Source organism: Indicator indicator, chromosome 10, assembly GCF_027791375.1.
Source record: "Indicator indicator isolate 239-I01 chromosome 10, UM_Iind_1.1, whole genome shotgun sequence".
Taxonomy (NCBI): domain Eukaryota; kingdom Metazoa; phylum Chordata; class Aves; order Piciformes; family Indicatoridae; genus Indicator; species Indicator indicator.
In genome coordinates, this window is record NC_072019.1 from 11973635 (window position 1) to 11993639 (window position 20005).

The 20005-nt window shown below is 35.7% G+C and overlaps 1 protein-coding gene across 1 annotated transcript; it reads right to left on the reverse strand.

The window, feature by feature from the left end:
- Positions 1 to 630: 630 nt before the first annotated feature.
- ZNF644 (zinc finger protein 644) lies at positions 631 to 16590 on the reverse strand. The gene is made up of 7 exons (XM_054383971.1): positions 16542 to 16590; positions 13188 to 15222; positions 12197 to 12752; positions 11403 to 12008; positions 8764 to 8886; positions 1486 to 1588; positions 631 to 1029 (listed from the first exon to the last, which is right to left on the reverse strand). The coding sequence occupies exons 2-7, from the start codon at positions 15189 to 15191 to the stop codon at positions 837 to 839; spliced, it is 3585 nt and encodes a 1194-aa protein (XP_054239946.1). The 5' UTR covers positions 15192 to 15222; positions 16542 to 16590; the 3' UTR covers positions 631 to 836.
- Between the last annotated feature and the right edge of the window lie 3415 nt (positions 16591 to 20005).

The window sequence follows — 20005 nt, forward strand, 5'->3', positions numbered from 1 at the left end:
ACTTGTTAACAAAAAGATGCTTTGTAATAAAGGAAGTTGGGTTGAATCTACTATGATACAAAAACATAAGGGTAAATATGATCTTTGTTGACAAGTTGGAGGTAGCATGGATGCACCACTTTATTGTCAGTGAGAAATGCAACTGAAGTAAAGAATATTTCCTTACCACAAATTTCCAGTATTATGTACATATTTATCTTAGAAATTTGTTTAAACAAGTTTCCCTCCACTTTTTAGTACAAAAAGCCTCATGTGATTTTAAAAAAAACACTTACACACCTAGATAGAATAGTACTAATTGCCCTATTTGAATGAAACAGTCTCTTGAACTATGAAGTACATGGTATTTAATGCCCTAAGTTGAGTAAATTGTATTAGCAGTTCTTGGTATTATACAAAACACTACATACATACAAACAAAATAGAATAATATCTTATTTTACTATGTAATTCTTTTTGGAATAAACAGAGCCTTGATTTGGGTAACACTGAAGAGAACGTGGTTTCTTTGTTTTATTAAAATTTGCCTTTTAAGTACCCATGTGCAACAATTTAAAAAATGGCTGCCATACATGTAATGGTCTTGTATTGATAGTGAACACAGTAACTGACAAAAACATAATAAACCTTAAAAACACATTTTCCACTCTATATAAAATATAAAGACTACTTACTGTAACTTAAGTATTCAGTTTATTTTGATGTTACTGTAATCCACTGCCTCTATTTTTTTGTCTTTAGCATTTATAAACATAATTTAGTGTAGCAATTTATTTTAAAAAATGACAAAGTATTTCAAATTTACATCCAATTAAAATTGAAAATGTTGCCTTGTTCTATGATGCTGCTTCTGCCATCAGTAAAGAAAATGAAGTTTCAGTAATTGAAGCAGGCTTTTTAAGTAGTGATGTGACTTCGACCATGCCAGCTCCAGTCCGTGGAAGATTTGCGTTAACAATGTGTCGCTGCAAGTGCTTTATCCAGTCTTCTTGAACAGACAAAGGTCCTCGAAAGACCAGACCACAAAACCTACGCAAATATTAAAATTATTCCATCAAAATATATCTACTGAAAAAATTATAATATAGAAATATTATGTGGGAAGTCTTAATTTTCTTACACGTTTGTTTCTACATGTTTAAAACCTTAGTAATTAGTTTAAAACCTTAGTAAAACTCTGCAGTTTATGCAACTTACACTCTTATATTTTTAACACTGGTAATAACATCTGTTGTTCTTACAAAGGGTTCCTTTTGAAGGACATGACCAAAGATTTTAGCTGGAGAAACAGTTGGCAACCTAATACCTGAGTATGACCAATTCAAATTCTCTTGTTCAAATTAATGAAAATAGGCTACTGCTTCTCTCCCCTTATCATTCCATTTAATCACAAATCCGTTTACAGGATATAATATTAAATCTTCTTCTAACTAAAATTAGCAAGTTCTTAAGAATATGTTATTTCAATAAAAAAATCCTATGTACCTGCATCTGAGTATGTAAACTTCATCAGCACTATGAGGTAATTGCAGCATTTTTTTCTTGCTTCCAGATCTTGACCTTGACTTCTTTTGCTTACAGTCTAAAGCTAAGAAGAGAGAAATTTTGACATGTGAAAGTGATATTTCAAGGAGTGTTAACCAAACAGATATTTAATAAACATCCCCTATAGTAATAGTGAAAAGCAATCTACTTGTTATTTTACACTTAATTATAATGTAAATCCAAAACAATTACAGCATGCTCAAAGAAATGCAAAACACATGAAGTTGTATTTTTTTTTTTGCAGTGTAGCACAGTGCTTGTTCTTTAAAAGACTAAATAATTGACATTCAGCATTAAACTGTTCTTTCAGCATCACCAAACACCTACCAACCTACTGCAGAATCATATGGAAGCAAAGCACCACTGGAAATTCCCTTTCATGTATAGAATGCTGTCAAAATCCTCGAACTTGTTTTGTAGTTGAAATATCACCACGTAAGACCACTCATGTTCAACCAGTTACAACTTCACAAAGTTGTAGCTTTCAGCTAATGCAATCAAGAGTTTCTAGTTGAAATAAAACACCTGCAATTTGTTTTCAACATAAGGCAGAAGTTTATCCTTTTATTTTAGGAATTTAAAAACAAGCTTTCCCCTTGCTCCTGTCTGAATTCTAATGCATTTTACCAAAATTATGCATTAATCCTTGGCAGTGGGAGGTGGTTTTAAGACAACAGAGATGGTAAGGCCACTTTTAAAACTGAGTTTTAGCATTTGAAACTACATATGAAAATAATGTGCATGAAAGGAAACACATAGCAAATGAATTCAGTTAGCACTGAGGTCTGTACCTCCCATAATAGATGTAATAGGAATCTATAACAAAACTGGCAGATTCTAAGAAGCAGAGTTGGGGGATGAGGGGATTATACTGAGTTAATATTGTTATGATGAAAACAGCTGATAAACCTCAAGAAAATAATCAAGAAGTTTGTGACTGCTTGAACTGAGAAGTGTATTTAGCTACACTCTATTCGAAAAAACAAGACACTGACACTAGAACTCCACAGAAACTTTAAGGATGGTAACAAGTGGTACTGTTGATAGCAACAGGCACAATGCAATGCTAACAGTAAAACTGGAAAAAAAAATGGTTACACTTCTCTGTTTTGACTCCTGTAATACAAACCACAAGAGTACATCTTAGTATTCTGAAGCAGAAGACATCATCTTGTGAGGTACAACATGCTGTTTTAAAGAACACACCATCTTAATTGCATCCTTCATTTTTCTTGCTTCCTCCAAATGAGCACTTCTCGAAGCTTTTAACATGTACCCAAACTTTTAACTTGTAGATACATCAGACATTTCCCAGTTCCATTCCCAAATTTAAAGATCCCTACAGTATCTAAAAAAAACTCAGAATGAATTTCTGGGGTTTGAAGGTACCAGAGAACTAATCAAACAAGTAGAAAGCAGATACCAACCTAAAGAGACTTCCTTCATATCCTGGGTCAAACCATCTTTAGGAAGATGAGGATAGACAGCACATTTTTCTGATAGGAACAAGGAAAGCAGCATGGATATAAAGGTGTAACTCAAAGGTAGCAGGTAACAGAGAGATAGAAATGGCCAAGAGAACTTCTGGAAAGGTGAATAGGTAAGGGGTTCTTAATGCTTTATGCTCTCATTAAAAGTATAGTCTTCATATAACTAGGAAGAAAAAAAAAGCTATCTTTCAGGCTACAGGAACTATGAAGTAGTATAAATATTTTGCACACCAAAACATCAGTAACATCATCATCAGAAATGTAAGGAGATAAAATACTGAACCTAGACAATCATTCTCTGAAAAGAAGTATTTGCATGAGGGCCAACCTGTCTGGTGCAGTTATTACAGCAAAAGCTTCGCAGAATTTCACAGGAGGGAGGGGAATGAAGTCAGTATTATCCAAATATAAACACATCCGTGAGTTGCATCTGATGTCAGTTAGTTGACGTCTGTTGATATGAGTTGGGAAAAAAAAAAGGCAGTAGACAGCAGGCTCCTCCTAGAGAAGCCTACACACATTTGAAACAAGAACTAGCTTATTTCCTTCACGTTGGCAAACATCAAGAAACTTGATTCTACTCACATAGGTCCGAAGCATTTCAGAGAGCTTTCACTTTCTTATTGGAACGGAGTCAGTCTTCTGCAATAGAATTCCTGAAGCCTAATGGTTTTGTGTATGCATAGGTGTGCAATCTAAGAACACACACACCCCCGACCCCCCTCAACTACTGTGCAATCAAATAGGCAGCGACACACAGAGAAAACTGCCACAGCGTAACAGGAGAGGTAGTTTCTACTTCCTTGAAAGACACCTTTTCCAAGAATGAGGAAACAAAAGAATGAGCATCCTCTCCAAGCCATTTGATGGAGGCTCTAGGAAAGGTAAATTACAAAACAAAGAGCAGCAAATATCACAGTAAAAGACATGAAGAAAAAAATTCAGATCACTCAGTACATTCTGAGTAATTTAGCTATGACTGGAAACAGATTTGCCTAAGGCAAGAAGCTGCTACAAAAGACAGAAAATACTAAGAATACTACAAACCCTGTGTTCTGCAAGGAGTATTTTTTGTTCCCTTTGTCATTTAACCTAGTCCTTCATATTTTGGACAGCACAAAGCAATTTTTGAAGTTAGTCCAATGAACTCCAAAGGAGCAGGAAAGCAGAGAGAGTCAACATCTAGGTAAAGCTGATGGAAAACCATATTTCCAACACGAGTTATCAGAGACACCATTATCTGTCATGTTAATTTCATTTTCATCTATCCAGACAGTAGCAAATGTAAATGAAGTCAAATGCACACACTTAAGTACTCCATTGATATGATGCTTACAAGTGCTTGCAAGTACTAAGACAGACACACCATTGCCTTACCTGTAAGAAAAGGTCGCTTTGTTCTGATTAAAACTCAGTTACTGCCTTTACTGTAAAGAAGCATGATCTCCCCGGCAAGTACACAGTTTTTGGTAAAAAACCAAGATTAATTTAGGTCTAGCAATCTCCATGGCTATAGCAGCAAAGTGCCAGGGAAAGGCAGGAACTACCTACCATTAAGCACCTACTTTGTGGCTATGGCAACTCTCAAACTACCATCTTTCATCCTCCATAAAGGCCCAAATCTTTTTGGAAGAAGCCTCCTTCCTTCAAGTTCGACCACTTGGTGTTTCCTGGTTGCTATTCCAAAAACTTTTTGAAAAGGACTATCTACACCACTTCATCAAACCTGAAACAGCATGATAGGGAAACAACCCATTTAAAACAAAAGACAATCAAACTTCAGAAGAATCTCCCTGAGGCACTCAAATTCAGTATCAGAACATACTATTCAGAAAAATAAATACTAGGTAAAAAAAGGTTGCATATAAAAAACCCTTAACTGCTGTGACTACTTATCAAGACAGACTACAAGTGGAAGGAGATAGGAGGCCAAAATGAGCATGCCTAAAACAATATGAATTAGGTATGTCACAGTCAGAGGTCCTTCATGCCATGCCATTTGATCTGAGGTTCAAAATTAAAAGCACATCTATGCTAATTGGCATACTCTGTTTCTTGATGCCCCCCAACACAGAATACTCACTTCAGGAAGTCTGAATAGCAGGCCTTTATTCAGACTTCATGACTTTTGTCATAGCATACCTAAGCTAATACAAGTTGAATAATTTCATACATAAATAGATCTAATTTACCACTTAAGCCCACTGCCAATTAAAAAGTAAAGAATAGCAACCATCTTTCTTGTGTATTCACTAATATTTAAAATTCAATCATTTGCTACCTATCCTCATCACTACTGCACAGTAAAATGCATTAAAGAAAGGCCTCTAGTAATTTGGTCCTTGAAGGATTTTATAGGATACTAAAAATTATCACATTGTGCCACTCAATCAGTTTTAAGTGTAACAGCACAGTGGATCTCAAATTTCTGCTGTAGCCACATATGCTTCCTCAGTAAACTTCCTGAAGCTGTAATTTTGACAGTGCAATATTAGAAATTATTTGGCAGCATAATGGTCACATGAACTGCTACCTCAGTCATACGGTTGGCCCAAAGGCCAAACTCCTTGGCTTGGTATTTTATTGTTCTCTCCCCAATTCCTGAAAAAGCAGTTTCCATCTACAGAAGCAAGAAATAAAGAAGAGAGTGCTGATTCCCAGAAGATCATAGCCAGTAAGACAGTATGTGAGAACAGTCCTCAAAGAGAAGATATAAAAAGTCAGGGTTCAAGAGAGAACTGAGAGACTTTGGGGAGAAAGAGAGGCCTAGAGAGAAGAAAGGAAGCTGGATATAGAACTGTAGCAAGAAGAGTGAGATGCAGTTGGAAGATGTTGCATAGGTCTGTGCAATGTTCTTATTAGAAGAAAGAAGTTACCACATGCTCTGAGAAATACCTGTGTGTTCCTATTAATTGAAACAGGTACAAAAAGGAAATCTACTCAAAACGAGTGACCAAATCATTAGAGTGTTCAAAACTTGAGCTGCATAACAAAATAAATTAATGTTCCATCAGACACCTGAAGACCGTCATACAAGCAGTAATACAGAAAAGCAAGAGACTATCCAAAAGAACCCAAACAAGCATTTGCTATGCAGTGGATCCAAATGGCATAACTATAGGCGCAAATTAAGTTTAATAAACACTAACTTTGAACAGCCACTTCTAGAACGCTTTTCTTGAGTCCATTCTCGATATTTGTCACTATGCTTAACTATGGTTATTATACTGCTAAAACTATCGAGTTGCATTGGGGGGAAAAAAAAAGGTAAGATTTAACTAAATTTGATCACAATGCTAACTGAAGTGGGGCATCTGTTAGAAAAGCAATACAATAATACTATCAAAAACATGCAGACAAACCCAAAACCTGAGCAGAAAACTAGCAGGCAAGGTAACATAGTACTAGCAAAGGTCTCACTTTAGTGACATGCAGAGATTACGTACTTCTCTTACTAAACAGTAATGCCCAGATAGTTCCCATAAAAAACGCTGAATAAAAGAATTACGGCATTCATGTTTACACATGATTACTTAATTACAGCAAGAAACTGAGAGAAATATTCAACCAACATTTCAGTAGTTATGCTTTCTTTAGAAGGCATAAAGGCTTCATGAAAACACATTGAAGAACCTGTATAAATACATCCTTGTTGTCTCCATACAGGTTCGAGGATGAAGCAAAGCTGCACACATCTTGAGATTGCTCTCAATGGTAGCCATTTTTTAATAAGAAAAACTGAGATGTCCTGAAGAGCAACACTCATAGCACAATTTAAAATTGATGTGTGATAGTATAGCCTTGCATTAAAATAAACCTCTTCACAAAGCTTTTTAAGTGGAATATCAAATAAAACCTCTGTTTAAAAGTACATTTTCTGGTCTATAAGCCTTGCACTGAGCTTGATTGAAATTTTATAAAGCAAATTTTTCAAACTTTGCAGAGTTACAACGGTTCTAACAGTAACAACCCCGTTGATATAGATATACATGGGTTGCACAAAGCTGTAGCTACAACTTAAGCCTAAGTCAGTGGTTTAAGTGAAAGACCTTTATCCACACATTGCAGGCTATTTACCTGGCTTAGCTCCAGATTCTGAAATTAAGGATTTTATTTGTTTGTTTAAAGGTGGGGGTGGTCTGGTTTTGTTTTGTTTGTTTGTTTTCCCCAAAGCTTTGCTTCTAACCTCATCTTTTTTCTAACCTAATTTTAAACAAATATCTATGTCCAGTGACACAAGATTCAGGAGTTTTCTTTCAGATCTCTTAAAGAAAGTGACAACTGTTCTGACAAGTATGGTGCTACTTCAGTAGCAAAATACGTTTCTTAAAGAAAACAAAAATTCCTGAAAGAACCTTAATAAGCTATATTCACTATTCCCATTTAGCAAAAGGGAAGCTGAGGTACAAGCTTGTCCAGGATCCAACCTTTGAATACTATCCTGTTTGCCAAAGTGTCTCCTCTGTTGAATTACTGTTAGGATTTCAATGTGCAATTTAAATATCTAGATATTGAAAAATATTTCATGAGCAGGTATATCAGCAAAGTAACTCACAAGAGGGGTAATATCAAATCACAGCAGTGGTAAAGGAAGTTCACTGTTATCACTTTTCTACCAGGTAAACATGAAAACTTCCAGAGTCACTACCTAAAGGCACATACTCCCACACATTGGATATTACTCTATCTACTGTCTTCCTGATAAATCTATTTTGTTATAGCATTAACTTAGCATATCATAAGACCTGGCAGTCACAGGCCCAGTTTGTAAAAATATTGCTTTTAGCTTTCTGCAGAGAAACCTGAAACTCAGTTTGTCATTCCTAACATAACAACTTATATCTGCAGATAAAAAGAATTACACATTTTTCCAAAGAACTATAGGAAAGTCTGTGCTTATTGACACAGAAGGCTGACGGTTACCCTTCTTAATAACTGAATATTCCAGACTTCCTATCTCCAAATTTTCCTCACTATATACCATCTCTGCTCCCTAATTTGCTGGTGATCATACAAAGTCTCACAAATGTCACCCATAATCCAAGTAAGTCAGAAACTGCCTACAGCCAAGTAAACTGCAGGTCTCTGGAAATATGTATAAATACGGAGTAACAGAAGAAATTAAAAATTAAATTTATTTTAATATAGAAGCATTAGCATCACTGCCAAATACTGTACTACACTCACTCCATGACAGACCAGGAAGTTTTTGGGTTATGAGCCAAACAAGAAATGAAACCAACTACATACACTATGTTGCTATAAATACACAAACTGTAAAATCACTTGCTTTTCCTATTTTAATTATAGTATTCTTAATAATTATATGTACTAGATTGCAAAAACTACTTGTTGGGTTTTGTGGGGCTTTGGATTTTTTTTTCCCTGCTCTCATTTTTGAGGCACTTTTAAACACTTCATTAGAAGGTCAACTAGCTAGTTTGGAATTTGCAACACTGTAGGATAATGAATTTAAGAGACCATCTCTTAGTTTTGCTTACATACCTTAAGTGTTGGATCCAAAATAAATGAGTAAGAATGAAAATCAGACATGAGAGTGGACAACAGCAACATATCTTTTCTTACAGGTTGCTGAAGTTTTATGGCAAATAAATTGCTTATTATAAGAAGCTTCAAAATTATTTTGTATTAACATATGCTTTTGTCCAGTCTGATGAGGGAAATGTATCATAGACAGACTTGCTTTTACATCTGTAACAAAACATACCTGTCCCAGTCAAAAGTCCAGCACTCTTCTTTCGTGCATAAGCGCGTAAGTGGTTGGACAGGCTAACAGCACTTGTAAACGTCGTATTGCAATGCACACACGTTCTAAGCTTCACAGGCATACCTATCATTCAAAAGAAAACTATAATCCAGTTCTCTCTTCAAAAAATGAAATTCTCAAAGCGTTGTAAAAAGTTTTCTGCAATAAAGATGCTTTAAAATATATTCACTGCATTGACGCCATTGTTTAGTATATTAGAAGGATCCAAGTTAACCGTCATTAGTTTTCCACGTAGTGCTTTAAGCCAAACCATGTTATTTGAAAAAGAACAGAAAGGAAGCAACTTGAGCCCATTAGGCTACTCTGCATTTAATATCTACTATCAAGTTCCTACAGATCTCCACATTATGGAAGCTCTAATCCCAAAATACAATCCTGCAATTTGAATAGCACAATTCTGTTGAGAAATTTCAGAGCTTGCAACATTGCCAATAAAGAGAATTTGAAAAGTCTAGTTGACAAAGCAGTAATTAAAAGTGTTTTACCCATAAGACTGAAGAGCTTGATACTAAATTAGGCTGCTGTTGAAGGCTCGGAGAAAAAGGTGGTAAACACACCACTGAACAGCTGTTAGACAAAACATATTGTTCAGTGCATTTTCTGTTCATTACTTTAGATGCGCAATTGATAATGAAAGTTAATGATTTGAAGTTTTTTGCTAAAATCTGTGTTAAATAAATGATCAACAAAGCAACATGCTATTTATCACAGGAAAACAGTGAAACAATACTGAACTCCTCACTTACCAGACAAAAACACCATTATAACTTACTCTCTACTCAACTTCACCATAAAGTTTTCCCTTCGTTTTACAGAGACAGATTGTTTTGGTCCACTAATATTTTAAGTTCTCTTCTAATAAATTAGGAATAAATTAAAAAGCTAAAACTACTCAGTTGGAAAGCCTCTGTTTGCAGGAAAGAGAATCCTATTCTACAGCATCCCACAGAAGACATGCTGTTTTCTCAGGCAAGTTACAGAAGAGTACCTGGTTGGTAAAAAACTTTAAAAAAATAAAACCAGAATTAGAACTGTTTGCCTTTTTAGGAAAAGCGGAAGAATTTCAACTTGATGTTAAATATTTTTTTATTAACTCAACTGGCACAGTGCATTAGTTGTCAAATTCTGCTGCCTCAGCCACAGACTTACAGACCCCCATCCATAACCGTTAGTACTATGCAAGCAAATGTTTATTTTTACCTGGTTATTCATCACAACCCAACAGGTGCTACCTAGTCTACAGCAGCATACACTAACCAGAAAGCAATACACAATGTCAGGTTTGGCAAGCTACTCCATACCATTTTCACATCATTAAGTCTGTCAAAGATATGCTTCCCTTATTAAGCAATCTCCTCTCTTAAACGACAACCACAGCTATCCAGAAGACACTAAATGTAATTCGGTTCCATTATGTCATTTTAGAAAGCCACCTTTGTTAAGAAATTAATTGCCACACTTTTGTAGTCCCCTGAAAGAACTTCTGAACACACTGGATTGTTGTTGTTTTTATTTGCTTAAAGGAAGACAAGAATGTAAGTGGAAAAGTACTAGGCACTGCCAGTTTTACTAACCTGCACTGGCTAATAACAAGAAAACCAACAGAACCAAATAAAGTTGGGCTATAAAATTAAGAACCTGCTCCTCAATCTAAAGAATCCTGCAGCATCATAAGGTGGTGTCCAAACAAGAAAGGGGTAAATGCAAGCCCTATATACACATTAAAAAGGATGTTGTAAGAATCTCCCAAGACTAGACATAGCAGTTATGTGACAAGTAGGTTAAAAACATCAATCTAAACCCCTGCTCTATTAGAATACCCAGTATTTGGGAAGCTGATATAGATTGTTTCATTAGCACAATTGTCAGTGGCGGGGGGGGGGCAATTTCTGTCCATACTGGTAGGGGTTGTACATTAGAAACCAACTGTCTACAACTGTATTCCAACAAAGCTCGAACTAGTACGGGTCTTCACTCAGGACAGACAGGCCCTAAGCAAGCATTTCTCACAGCAGCCACAGTTTTGAAACAAACAAGAATTTATCTATGTTGTAAGAGTACATTTGCCTAAAACCATCACAATTGTTGACAGTGATCCACCAGTTTGGAATATTATGCATTTATAATGGTATCAACAGTTCTGTTAGTTTGAGTAAATGCTACTTTGCACAAACCTCAGAGATTTAAATGAAGCATTTCCCAAAACCAGGGTTACAAGCCCAAACATTTCAGAACTGTTAGACTACCAAATATACATGGACATTTCAATTCATTACAGCAGGATGTGTCTTCTTCCTTATTGAGGCTCATTTTGTGTTTGCTTTGGATTTGTATGCCCAAGCATATGCAGAGCAGGAATGATGTTCCATACAAAAACCCCTCAGTTTTGTTTTGTTTTTTTCACATTAGGAAAAACGTGTTAAGAGAAATTTGATGTGCTACTTCTTGCAGTCAGTGTCCTCTGGAAATGAAACAAGAATTAAATGAACCCCAAATAAAATACTCTGCATTTGTACATATTCTATGAATTAAAAGATTCTTTGGAAATGTTGCCAAGACAGCTACAAACATCTTCTTACCTGACTGCATAGTCAAGTCCATTTTTTGTGGTTGATACATCAATGGACTGTCTTCATTTAATGGAAGAACACATTTCTGAACAAACCTCTTTCTTGCAGTTTGATTATGAATCTTTTGAGGAGATATAACAGGATTCCTTTCTTCTCCTAACCTTTTATTTTTCAGGAGTTCTATCAGTGTAAGTGACTGATTTTTTTTTCTTGAATGTAGTACTGATCTTGTTGCATCACATTCACTTAGGAAACTCAGCCCTTCTTCCTCTGATGCAGACACAGATGTATCTTCAGTCTTTAGGCCATTATGGTATGCTTCAAGAGGTATAACATTCTGAGACAAAAAGTCATCATTTGATGCAAATTTCTGAGCAACAAACGGTCTGGGAATAATGCGACGACTGTTCAAAGCCTTTAGGATTTTTTCATACTTCTCTTCATTTTGCATCATCTCGTTCAGAACACAGATCGGAGACTTGTGTGCATCCCACTTGGTTTTGCCAAGCCTCTTCAGGTGTCCTCGCACATGATTAGACAATCCAATTTTAGTATCGAACCAGCCTCCACAGAGCTGACATGTATGCTCAGAGGAAGTTTCAGATTTTTCAATTGCTACAAAGAAAATAATTATCATGTTTTTAGACAATTATATACAGCTATACATAACAATATTGAATCACAAGGAGAGTCTTTACCAAGATAGAGCAAGTCTTGTTTAATGCTCAGTAAATCCCTTCACCCCCATTACTTTATACCCCAATCAAAAAAAGAAACAAACCACCACAGAAAAAACACCTTACCTTTTCTAACACGTTTAACAGGAGTCCCTGTTCCAGTTCTTTTAAAATGTTGCATTTTATCACTTGTTGCTATCTGTTCTGGCGAAACAACATGACGGGCTTCATAGCTTAGTCCAGCTCTGTGAAGATGTCCTCTGACATGATTGGACAATCCAACACCTGTTTCAAAGGTTGCTGGACAGTATGGGCAGGACTTCTTTTCAAGCGACAAATCAGTCCAATGGAAAACTGAATTATGCTTTGGCAATGCTGATCCTACATTCTCCAAATTCTGAGGATCATGCAAATCATGCAGGAAGTTACTACCCTCGGCATCTTCATAATACTCAAAATAAAAGCCATCATTCTGCTCATAACTAAGTGAAGATTTATCACCAGCTTCATGATCTTCCATTTTACCTTTGAATATAGGGAATAGGTTTACATGCTCCTGATTAATATCACTGTAAGATTCATCCTCCATAGACTGTGTAGTGTAATCACATAGTTCAACATTATCCCATGAACTTTCATCCTCCGTTTCGTAGCTGTCTTTTTTTTCAGCAGAGTTTAGTTTCTGTAAAACAACAACAGTCATTTTATGCAGAAAATCTGGATAGCAATCCAAATAATCTCCTGTAACAGAGCCTTCCCTCCTGGATTCTTTAACCAATCTTTTTACAGCTACATGCCTATGATCTTTACAGCCTTCTGCCCTTTTGCAACCATTATTTGAATCAATGAGAAAACAATTATTATGGGGACTAATGATGAAGAAAATAAATGTAAAGAACTGATTTGGACCCTTCCTTTTTTAAATGCAAAGGGTAAGAGTCACTAGATTTTTAAAATCACACTGTAGTTTTCATATTTGTGTATATATAAATAATTACTGCTTTTTTTTGACACTAGCTTTCTGCTTTGCTGCTTGATGAAAGCATTTAGGCTTCTGGTCAATGCTATTTCTAATTAAAAAGGTCTTGTTTGTAGAATTTAGATTGCATACACTTACAGATGACTGTGAAACGCTTTTCCGAGCCTTCTGTATCCTGTAGGGTTTCTTATGAAGTTTTGCGAAGCTACTGGACTGTGAAGTAGAGCCAAACGATCTTTTTACGTCCTGCTTTAAAACAGAGTTCTTTGGAAAAGTAGAAGATTGTTTCATCAACTGTTTTGTCCTGCTACCAAATGCTAAAGATTCTTCTATCATCCTGCTTTTTCTTTTTTCTAGTCTAAGACGGCTACCAAAGGGATCAATGCATGATGCTGGGTGCAAATATTCCATGTGTTTTTTTAAAATGCTTCTAGCTGAAGTAGTAAAGGGACACATCTTACACATATATGTTGATGACTTTTTTGAGGATCCTAAATACGGATTTTTCAAGGATGCTTTTTTCTGTGTTTTCCTCTGGGACATGTCACCACCAAGAATTGAGCATTTGACTACTGCCCCATGAGCAATCCCTCGATGGCATTCCAGTTCATTTTCTGTCACAGCCATGAAATTGCACTCTTCACAGCAATAATATCTTTTATCTTTTTCATGGGTCTTTGCATGCTGCACAAACGTTTTGGGACAATTGGTACCAAATACACACTGTGGGCACTGTAACCGTGCACTCCTACCCTCATCCTGAAGTTCTTTCAGCTCACGTATTTCTTCCATCAGTTTCTGCCTTCTTTCTTGGTGGATTATCATATGTTTAAGAAGTGAATTACGATCTCGAAATGTCCTTCCACATTCCCTACACGCATAGGGTCTGGGGACATTAAGATGTCGGAAATGACTGTTTCCATCCAAATGGTACATCATATGCCTATGCAGATGTTTCTTCTCCCTAAAATTCACATTGCACTTTGTACAGGGATAAAATGATGGTTCATCAGTATTAAAAGTAGATGGTGATTCTGAATCATTCTGTTCACATTTATTTTTTAAAGTGTTGGAAAGAAAAGTGTGAACAGGAGAAGTATCTTCTGCACAGTTACTAGTAGGACTATAAATGAGCTGCTGGATAGCATCAACAGCTTCCAGCTCCTCATCTGCAGATTCAGGCTTCACTTTACTCAGCAAGTATTTTTGTGGTTCTATTTGTAGGTCCTCATTCTGCTCTAGGAAGTCAACATTTAATAGTTTTGATTTACAACTGCTATCATCAAAACAGTCCTCAGTATAACGTGTTATTTTACTAACATCCATCTTCCTTTTTCGCTTTTTTTCTGAGCCTACTTTACAGTGAACAGGAGAATTCTCTACTGTTTCTTCATTTGTCATAAGGAACTGGATGAACTCTTTTTGTCTGTCCCAGCTGGGATCACATCCTGATCTGAAACCACCTGTACCTGAGGAAATGCCTGTTAATGTATCGACACAATCATCTTTTACTAGCAAGTTTTTCTCATCCTCACAGACTTCTACAGGGCTTACTAAAGTGCTATCTACACTATTTCCTACTGATTTCTGTGAATCACAACCAACTGAAGAAGAGGTAGGTAGATTTTTAATGGAATGAGTCAGGCTCTTAGCATGTGCTACATCGGGTAACAAAAATAAAACTTGGTGCTGCTGATTTGATTTCTGTGTTGTACTCTTTGCAGGCAGCTGAAGATCATGAACCACTGTTAAAGTCGAGCAGGAATCTGTGTGATGACCTACAGGCTGTCCGGTGGCTAATGAAACGCTGCCTTTACTCATAATGGAAGTCTTAGTTGAGGCGGAGTGTGAAACTGGTCCATTAACAGCAGTTCCTCTAGATGAGATAAAGTCTTCGCTAGAAACAGGAGGAGCACCAGTGTGTATAAATAGAGAAGTCTGGCCTCCACTTAAAGCTTTTTCAGATCTGTCCCTTGATAGCTCCTCAGGCAGAGTCAATGTATTGTTTGTCTGAAATGACGCATCGCTCTCTTGTGGTTTAGGAATGCCACCTTCTTCCTCAGATATGAAATTATCATCAGAAAGGATTTCCTCTTCTTCTTTAGCACCAATGACTTCAGTATTTCTCTCTAAATCATCCATATTGCTGGTCTGTCCATTAAGTACATTTATACTGAAAAGAAAACAAGAAAATAATCAGGCAATCATGGAAAAAATGATAATTTGAATTTACAACTTCCTTCAAAATCACCCTTCACATAGGAACCTAAAACCAGATTTTTAACAAGTTCAAAACATATTTCTTGAATGTTCAAGACATGTTTAATCAATGAACCAATTTAAAAACACAGGCTCTTTTGCTATGCTGTAGTAATACAGCAAAAATCCCAGTATCTCAGTTCAACAAAAGCCTGACAACCTACATGCAAGGGAGATGGGAGAAATCTGCACAGGTTGTTAAAACCTGTGCAAATACATTCTACATGTACATAAACAGAGTTTACTCTTAGTTGTTTTCTAGAAGTGAAACAAGTCAGGAGTAAAGGCTACTCAGACATCTTGCTAGTCACTTCAATGTTTGGTTGTTGCTGTTCGTTTTCATTTGTTTTCAAGGAAAAAAACCAACCAAACCAGCAACCGTATTTTCCTTTAAGCACCAAGGAAACTAAAATAATCTTCACCTATCTCAAGGTAGCACTTCTTTCAGAGTGTTTGTATACAACTGACGTGATGCTACACAGAAGCCTGCAGAAGTGTTTATACTGCTATTAAAGGAGAAGATACAACATCTGATAAGATATAGCAAAGGTTCAAATTAATTGAAAAAATTAAATGTCTTCCATTCCCTTCTTACAAAAGGACTCTCCTTGCTTTAAAATAAATAAATCAGATCATGCTTATAAGTTTATTATAAATGATGAGCAAATAAAGTAGCACCTTCTCAAAACTGGAAAAAGCCTTACAATTAGGAAAAAAAAAAAACTTAGGATTTACCTACCAGAGGAAATCACCATGTTGAATCCAGAACGTAACAATAACAGTATCTACTAGTACAGAGAACTACTACATAGCAATTGCTTCTAGGAGGCCTTGTGTACAGAAATATCTTTTACAAATTACTTTCTTTCATACACAAAATCACACCCAGTCATGCTCAATGCTTAGTAAGCATGAGAAGTTGGCTACACATGAAAATTGGCATGTAATAAACAGGAGTGTGAACTCAAGTCCCCCTGGCATTTATTTCTTATATAAGAAGTCCTCACAATACAGTAAGCACAAGGCATTAAATACCCATCTAGAAGCCAGAAATATCTATCCATATTTTACAGAAATCACATATTATACCCTTAAAGAGTACTATTCACTTTGATCTTTTGGGGTACTTGATTTCTACCATCATATGCTTAGTTTCACTAACTAATTAACACTTTGATTAGAGTTAAAAGGAATCATTACTTTGACTCTTTGAATTATAATGTTTTAACTCACAACTAATATCCATGGCTCCCTGCAATGGTCCTTCATCGAAATCAAGAAAGACCACTCTTGACATTCTTTTTTCCTAAGGAGAGAGAACAACCTGGTTAAACACTCCTTTCATCTTTATACATTACACACTAAAGTAAGTCCAGCATTTCTACTAGTTTTTCAATTCAATCTTATGACAGCTATCCACACAACTCAAAGTTAGCTATGGTCCCATGGAAATTCTGTTTTGTTTAAAATCAGCAAAAGAAAAAATACTTTAGCCTCTTTTAACTTTTAAAAAAATCAGACTATGATTTATTTACAAAATGAGTTATTTACTATTTTGAAAATATAGTAACTATATCTGGAATAGAAATATAATGAAAAGATGGTCCCTTCCAACCCTGACTGATTCTATGATGCTATGATTTTATGTTGCAATTTAAAAAATATTTGTTGCTACTCACTCATTGAACTACCTCATTTACAAACACAACAACATTCATGTGAGCACGTTCAAAGTCTATGAAATATTTGGTTGTATTATTTATCTGCAACATACCTTTAAGCAAATGTTCTACTAGACACTCCAGTTTCTCATTTTCCCATTTCTTAGATTTTTGCATTTCTTTGCTGTTTTGAGATGGGTCATTTTCCACCACAATAAAAACTTCCAATAAGATCACATTCAAATCTATCACCCTAAAACGGTGATAATGCACCACCCAGCAGGAGACACAGTGCAAACACATACTAAGAAGCAAGAATGCAAAAGTAAATTATGTGAAATCTACAAGGATGCGCAACAGCTCCAACAATTACAACTGAATAAAGTAAGCTTCATACGATATCAGGCTGCAGAGTATAAAAATCTTCACAAAAAGTTTAGAAGAAATTTAGTAAGCCAATTTTGCCTCAGATGTGCATTTTCCTTGTTTTGCTACTGCAGAGGTAGTCAAACGTATGCTCAGTCAATTTGAGAGCCTGTATTAGCTTTTCTCAACAGGAAGCAATGTTGCTAACAAAGTGGTAAATTCAGCGATAATGAGCGGCTTCACTGTTACCACCTCTGAGGTAAAACCTTCCATGTTCCAAGTTCCACCCATCTGTTCTGGTGTCTGAGGTTCAGAGGAAAAATAGATGCTTCCCATTTAAAGTGACTTCATTGGTACTCCCTGAACAGTGGGAAGAAACTGAGAATATCATGCTGGCTTGGAGACTGCCATCCTCATTATCAGTATGGCTCCAGAAAACTTTTCACAGGTTTATGTGATGAAGGCAAACCCTTGTCGCTCTTTACAAGACCATACTGACACTAAATATTAGTATTAAAGCTTAAGTTAAAAAGGTGGGCAGGGCCCCATATGATCACCTTTAAACCAATACTCTCTTCAGAGTTATCATGAACAATATCCAAAACATGACATTGTGCAATAATGTAGGAGACTCTTGTTCATATAGTGTATTTATGAAGATTATGAACTATTCCATATGGATCTGATTAGAAGTCTTCTATGGTAATACAGCTGTCCCTACAGATTTTGGTCTTCTAATCAAGCGTGAAATGCTTACTGTATCAATAACATCACTGTTATATTTTAATAATTTTCTGCTAATTATCACACTTTTTTCCAGCTATCAGGGTGGTACAATTCACTATTTTATGTGCAGGACAAGAAGCAATTTAAACAGCACTATATTAAACAAAACATATACAATATCTTTTAAAATCACAGTAATTTAGAGTCTTGTGATGACACTGAGTCAAGATGCGATACCTCATTTACATTATCTACTCCACATACAGAAATTTATGCAGTAACAATGACAGGTTTAACTTGACACGTGAGAAAACATTCCACATAATGCCATCCTTTTTTGAGGAAACGTTATCATCTAACTTCAGGAACTATTCAGGAAGTATAACACCCAAAAAAACCCATTTCCTAATCTGAACACTCTGGGGGAAAAAATCCCAAAAATTTTAGAAAGTCCATCATTGTAAAAACTAAGATATAACCAAGGCTATACAATATTCTTTGCATATATCCATCACAGTTTTAAAAGTTCTTCTCTATAGCATATCAGAAACACAAAATTATTTATGGCAAAATACAATCATTAATCCTTACTTAGTATATTTGGGAAATTAAAAATTAAACATTGAGATCAAATTTTAAACTTGATGCAAATAGTGCTTGTTATATCCTCTACCAGAGCAAGCATTATACAGGTAACTTGGTTTTAAGCACAGAGTGCAATATACCTAGGAGATAAGCGTAAAAAAACAGCAATGTTCAAAAAGCTTATCCGTATACACAATCCCAGGCTTATACCTTCGAAACACACTATCTAAAAGACCAGGGCAAATTATGTACAATTATTTCAGTTAATCCTAGAATGACTGCAGTGTAGTTAACAGTGTTACTCCTGGTTTACGTGATACATATATAGAAATTACTTCACATTGATAAGTAAAACCCAACCAATTGTTTAGCCAACTAAGCCACATCCCACTCCTATTTAATTATTTTTAAATGTACCTATTTTTTAGTGTTTTTTTCCGTAACAAAATATCAGCATCTGAAATCATAATGAGTTCTGTAGATATGATTGCCTGTGGCCAGACAGAGTAAGCATTAAAAAAGTGTAAGGTCAGACCCATCTTCAAGCTGACAGATCACAATTTGAACGCCTGAAGCTAATTTTATTGTCTCAAAAATCTTGAACATCAGTATTTTTGCAAACTATCAGCACTTGCTATAACACCCTTACCACACTACATCTTGAGGTTACTACAGAAGAAATGAGGTGATAATTGCATATTAACATAATTATTCGTTAATCCCTCTGAGCAAGCTTCCTAGGTCACTCAGTAATTCAGATTAGATACAACCCTCCTGCCACCACTTTATGATGTCCACTTCCTGTTCATTAAGAATTCTTTTTGATAGAAATGTACTTAATGCCATTGTTCTATGTACACTATTAATTGTATTTATTACAGTAGGTTTATGACATTTCCAAGTTCTTGCCTCATAATGACGCTTGCTATATGACAGGGTCACACACCAAGTTAAGAGTATTGGCTTCATGCAACACTAGTTCATTAAAGCTTACACTCCTGTTGATAAGTGTACTACACTCTTGCCTATTAGCAGTTATAGTCAGAGATGTGTCAGTTTGTTACAAAAACCATGTTATTTTTATAAGGATTTACAACAGATTTGAAAGCACACTGGAGCTGAAAGATTAAAACAGAAGAATTTGGTTTAGTTTGTGAAAAGCATGAAGTGTTTTTCTGCATTTTGATACCATGTTTCTCATTAAATGCATAAATTTAAGCCAATCACCTAAAAGCACAGACTGACTGTTAAGTGGTACAAAAACTTACAAGTCATCTCCTAAATTAATTGAATTTAATCAGCATATTGAGAGAAACTGAATAAATATGGTATGTTTCAGCAGTGCTGTAATGAAGGCAA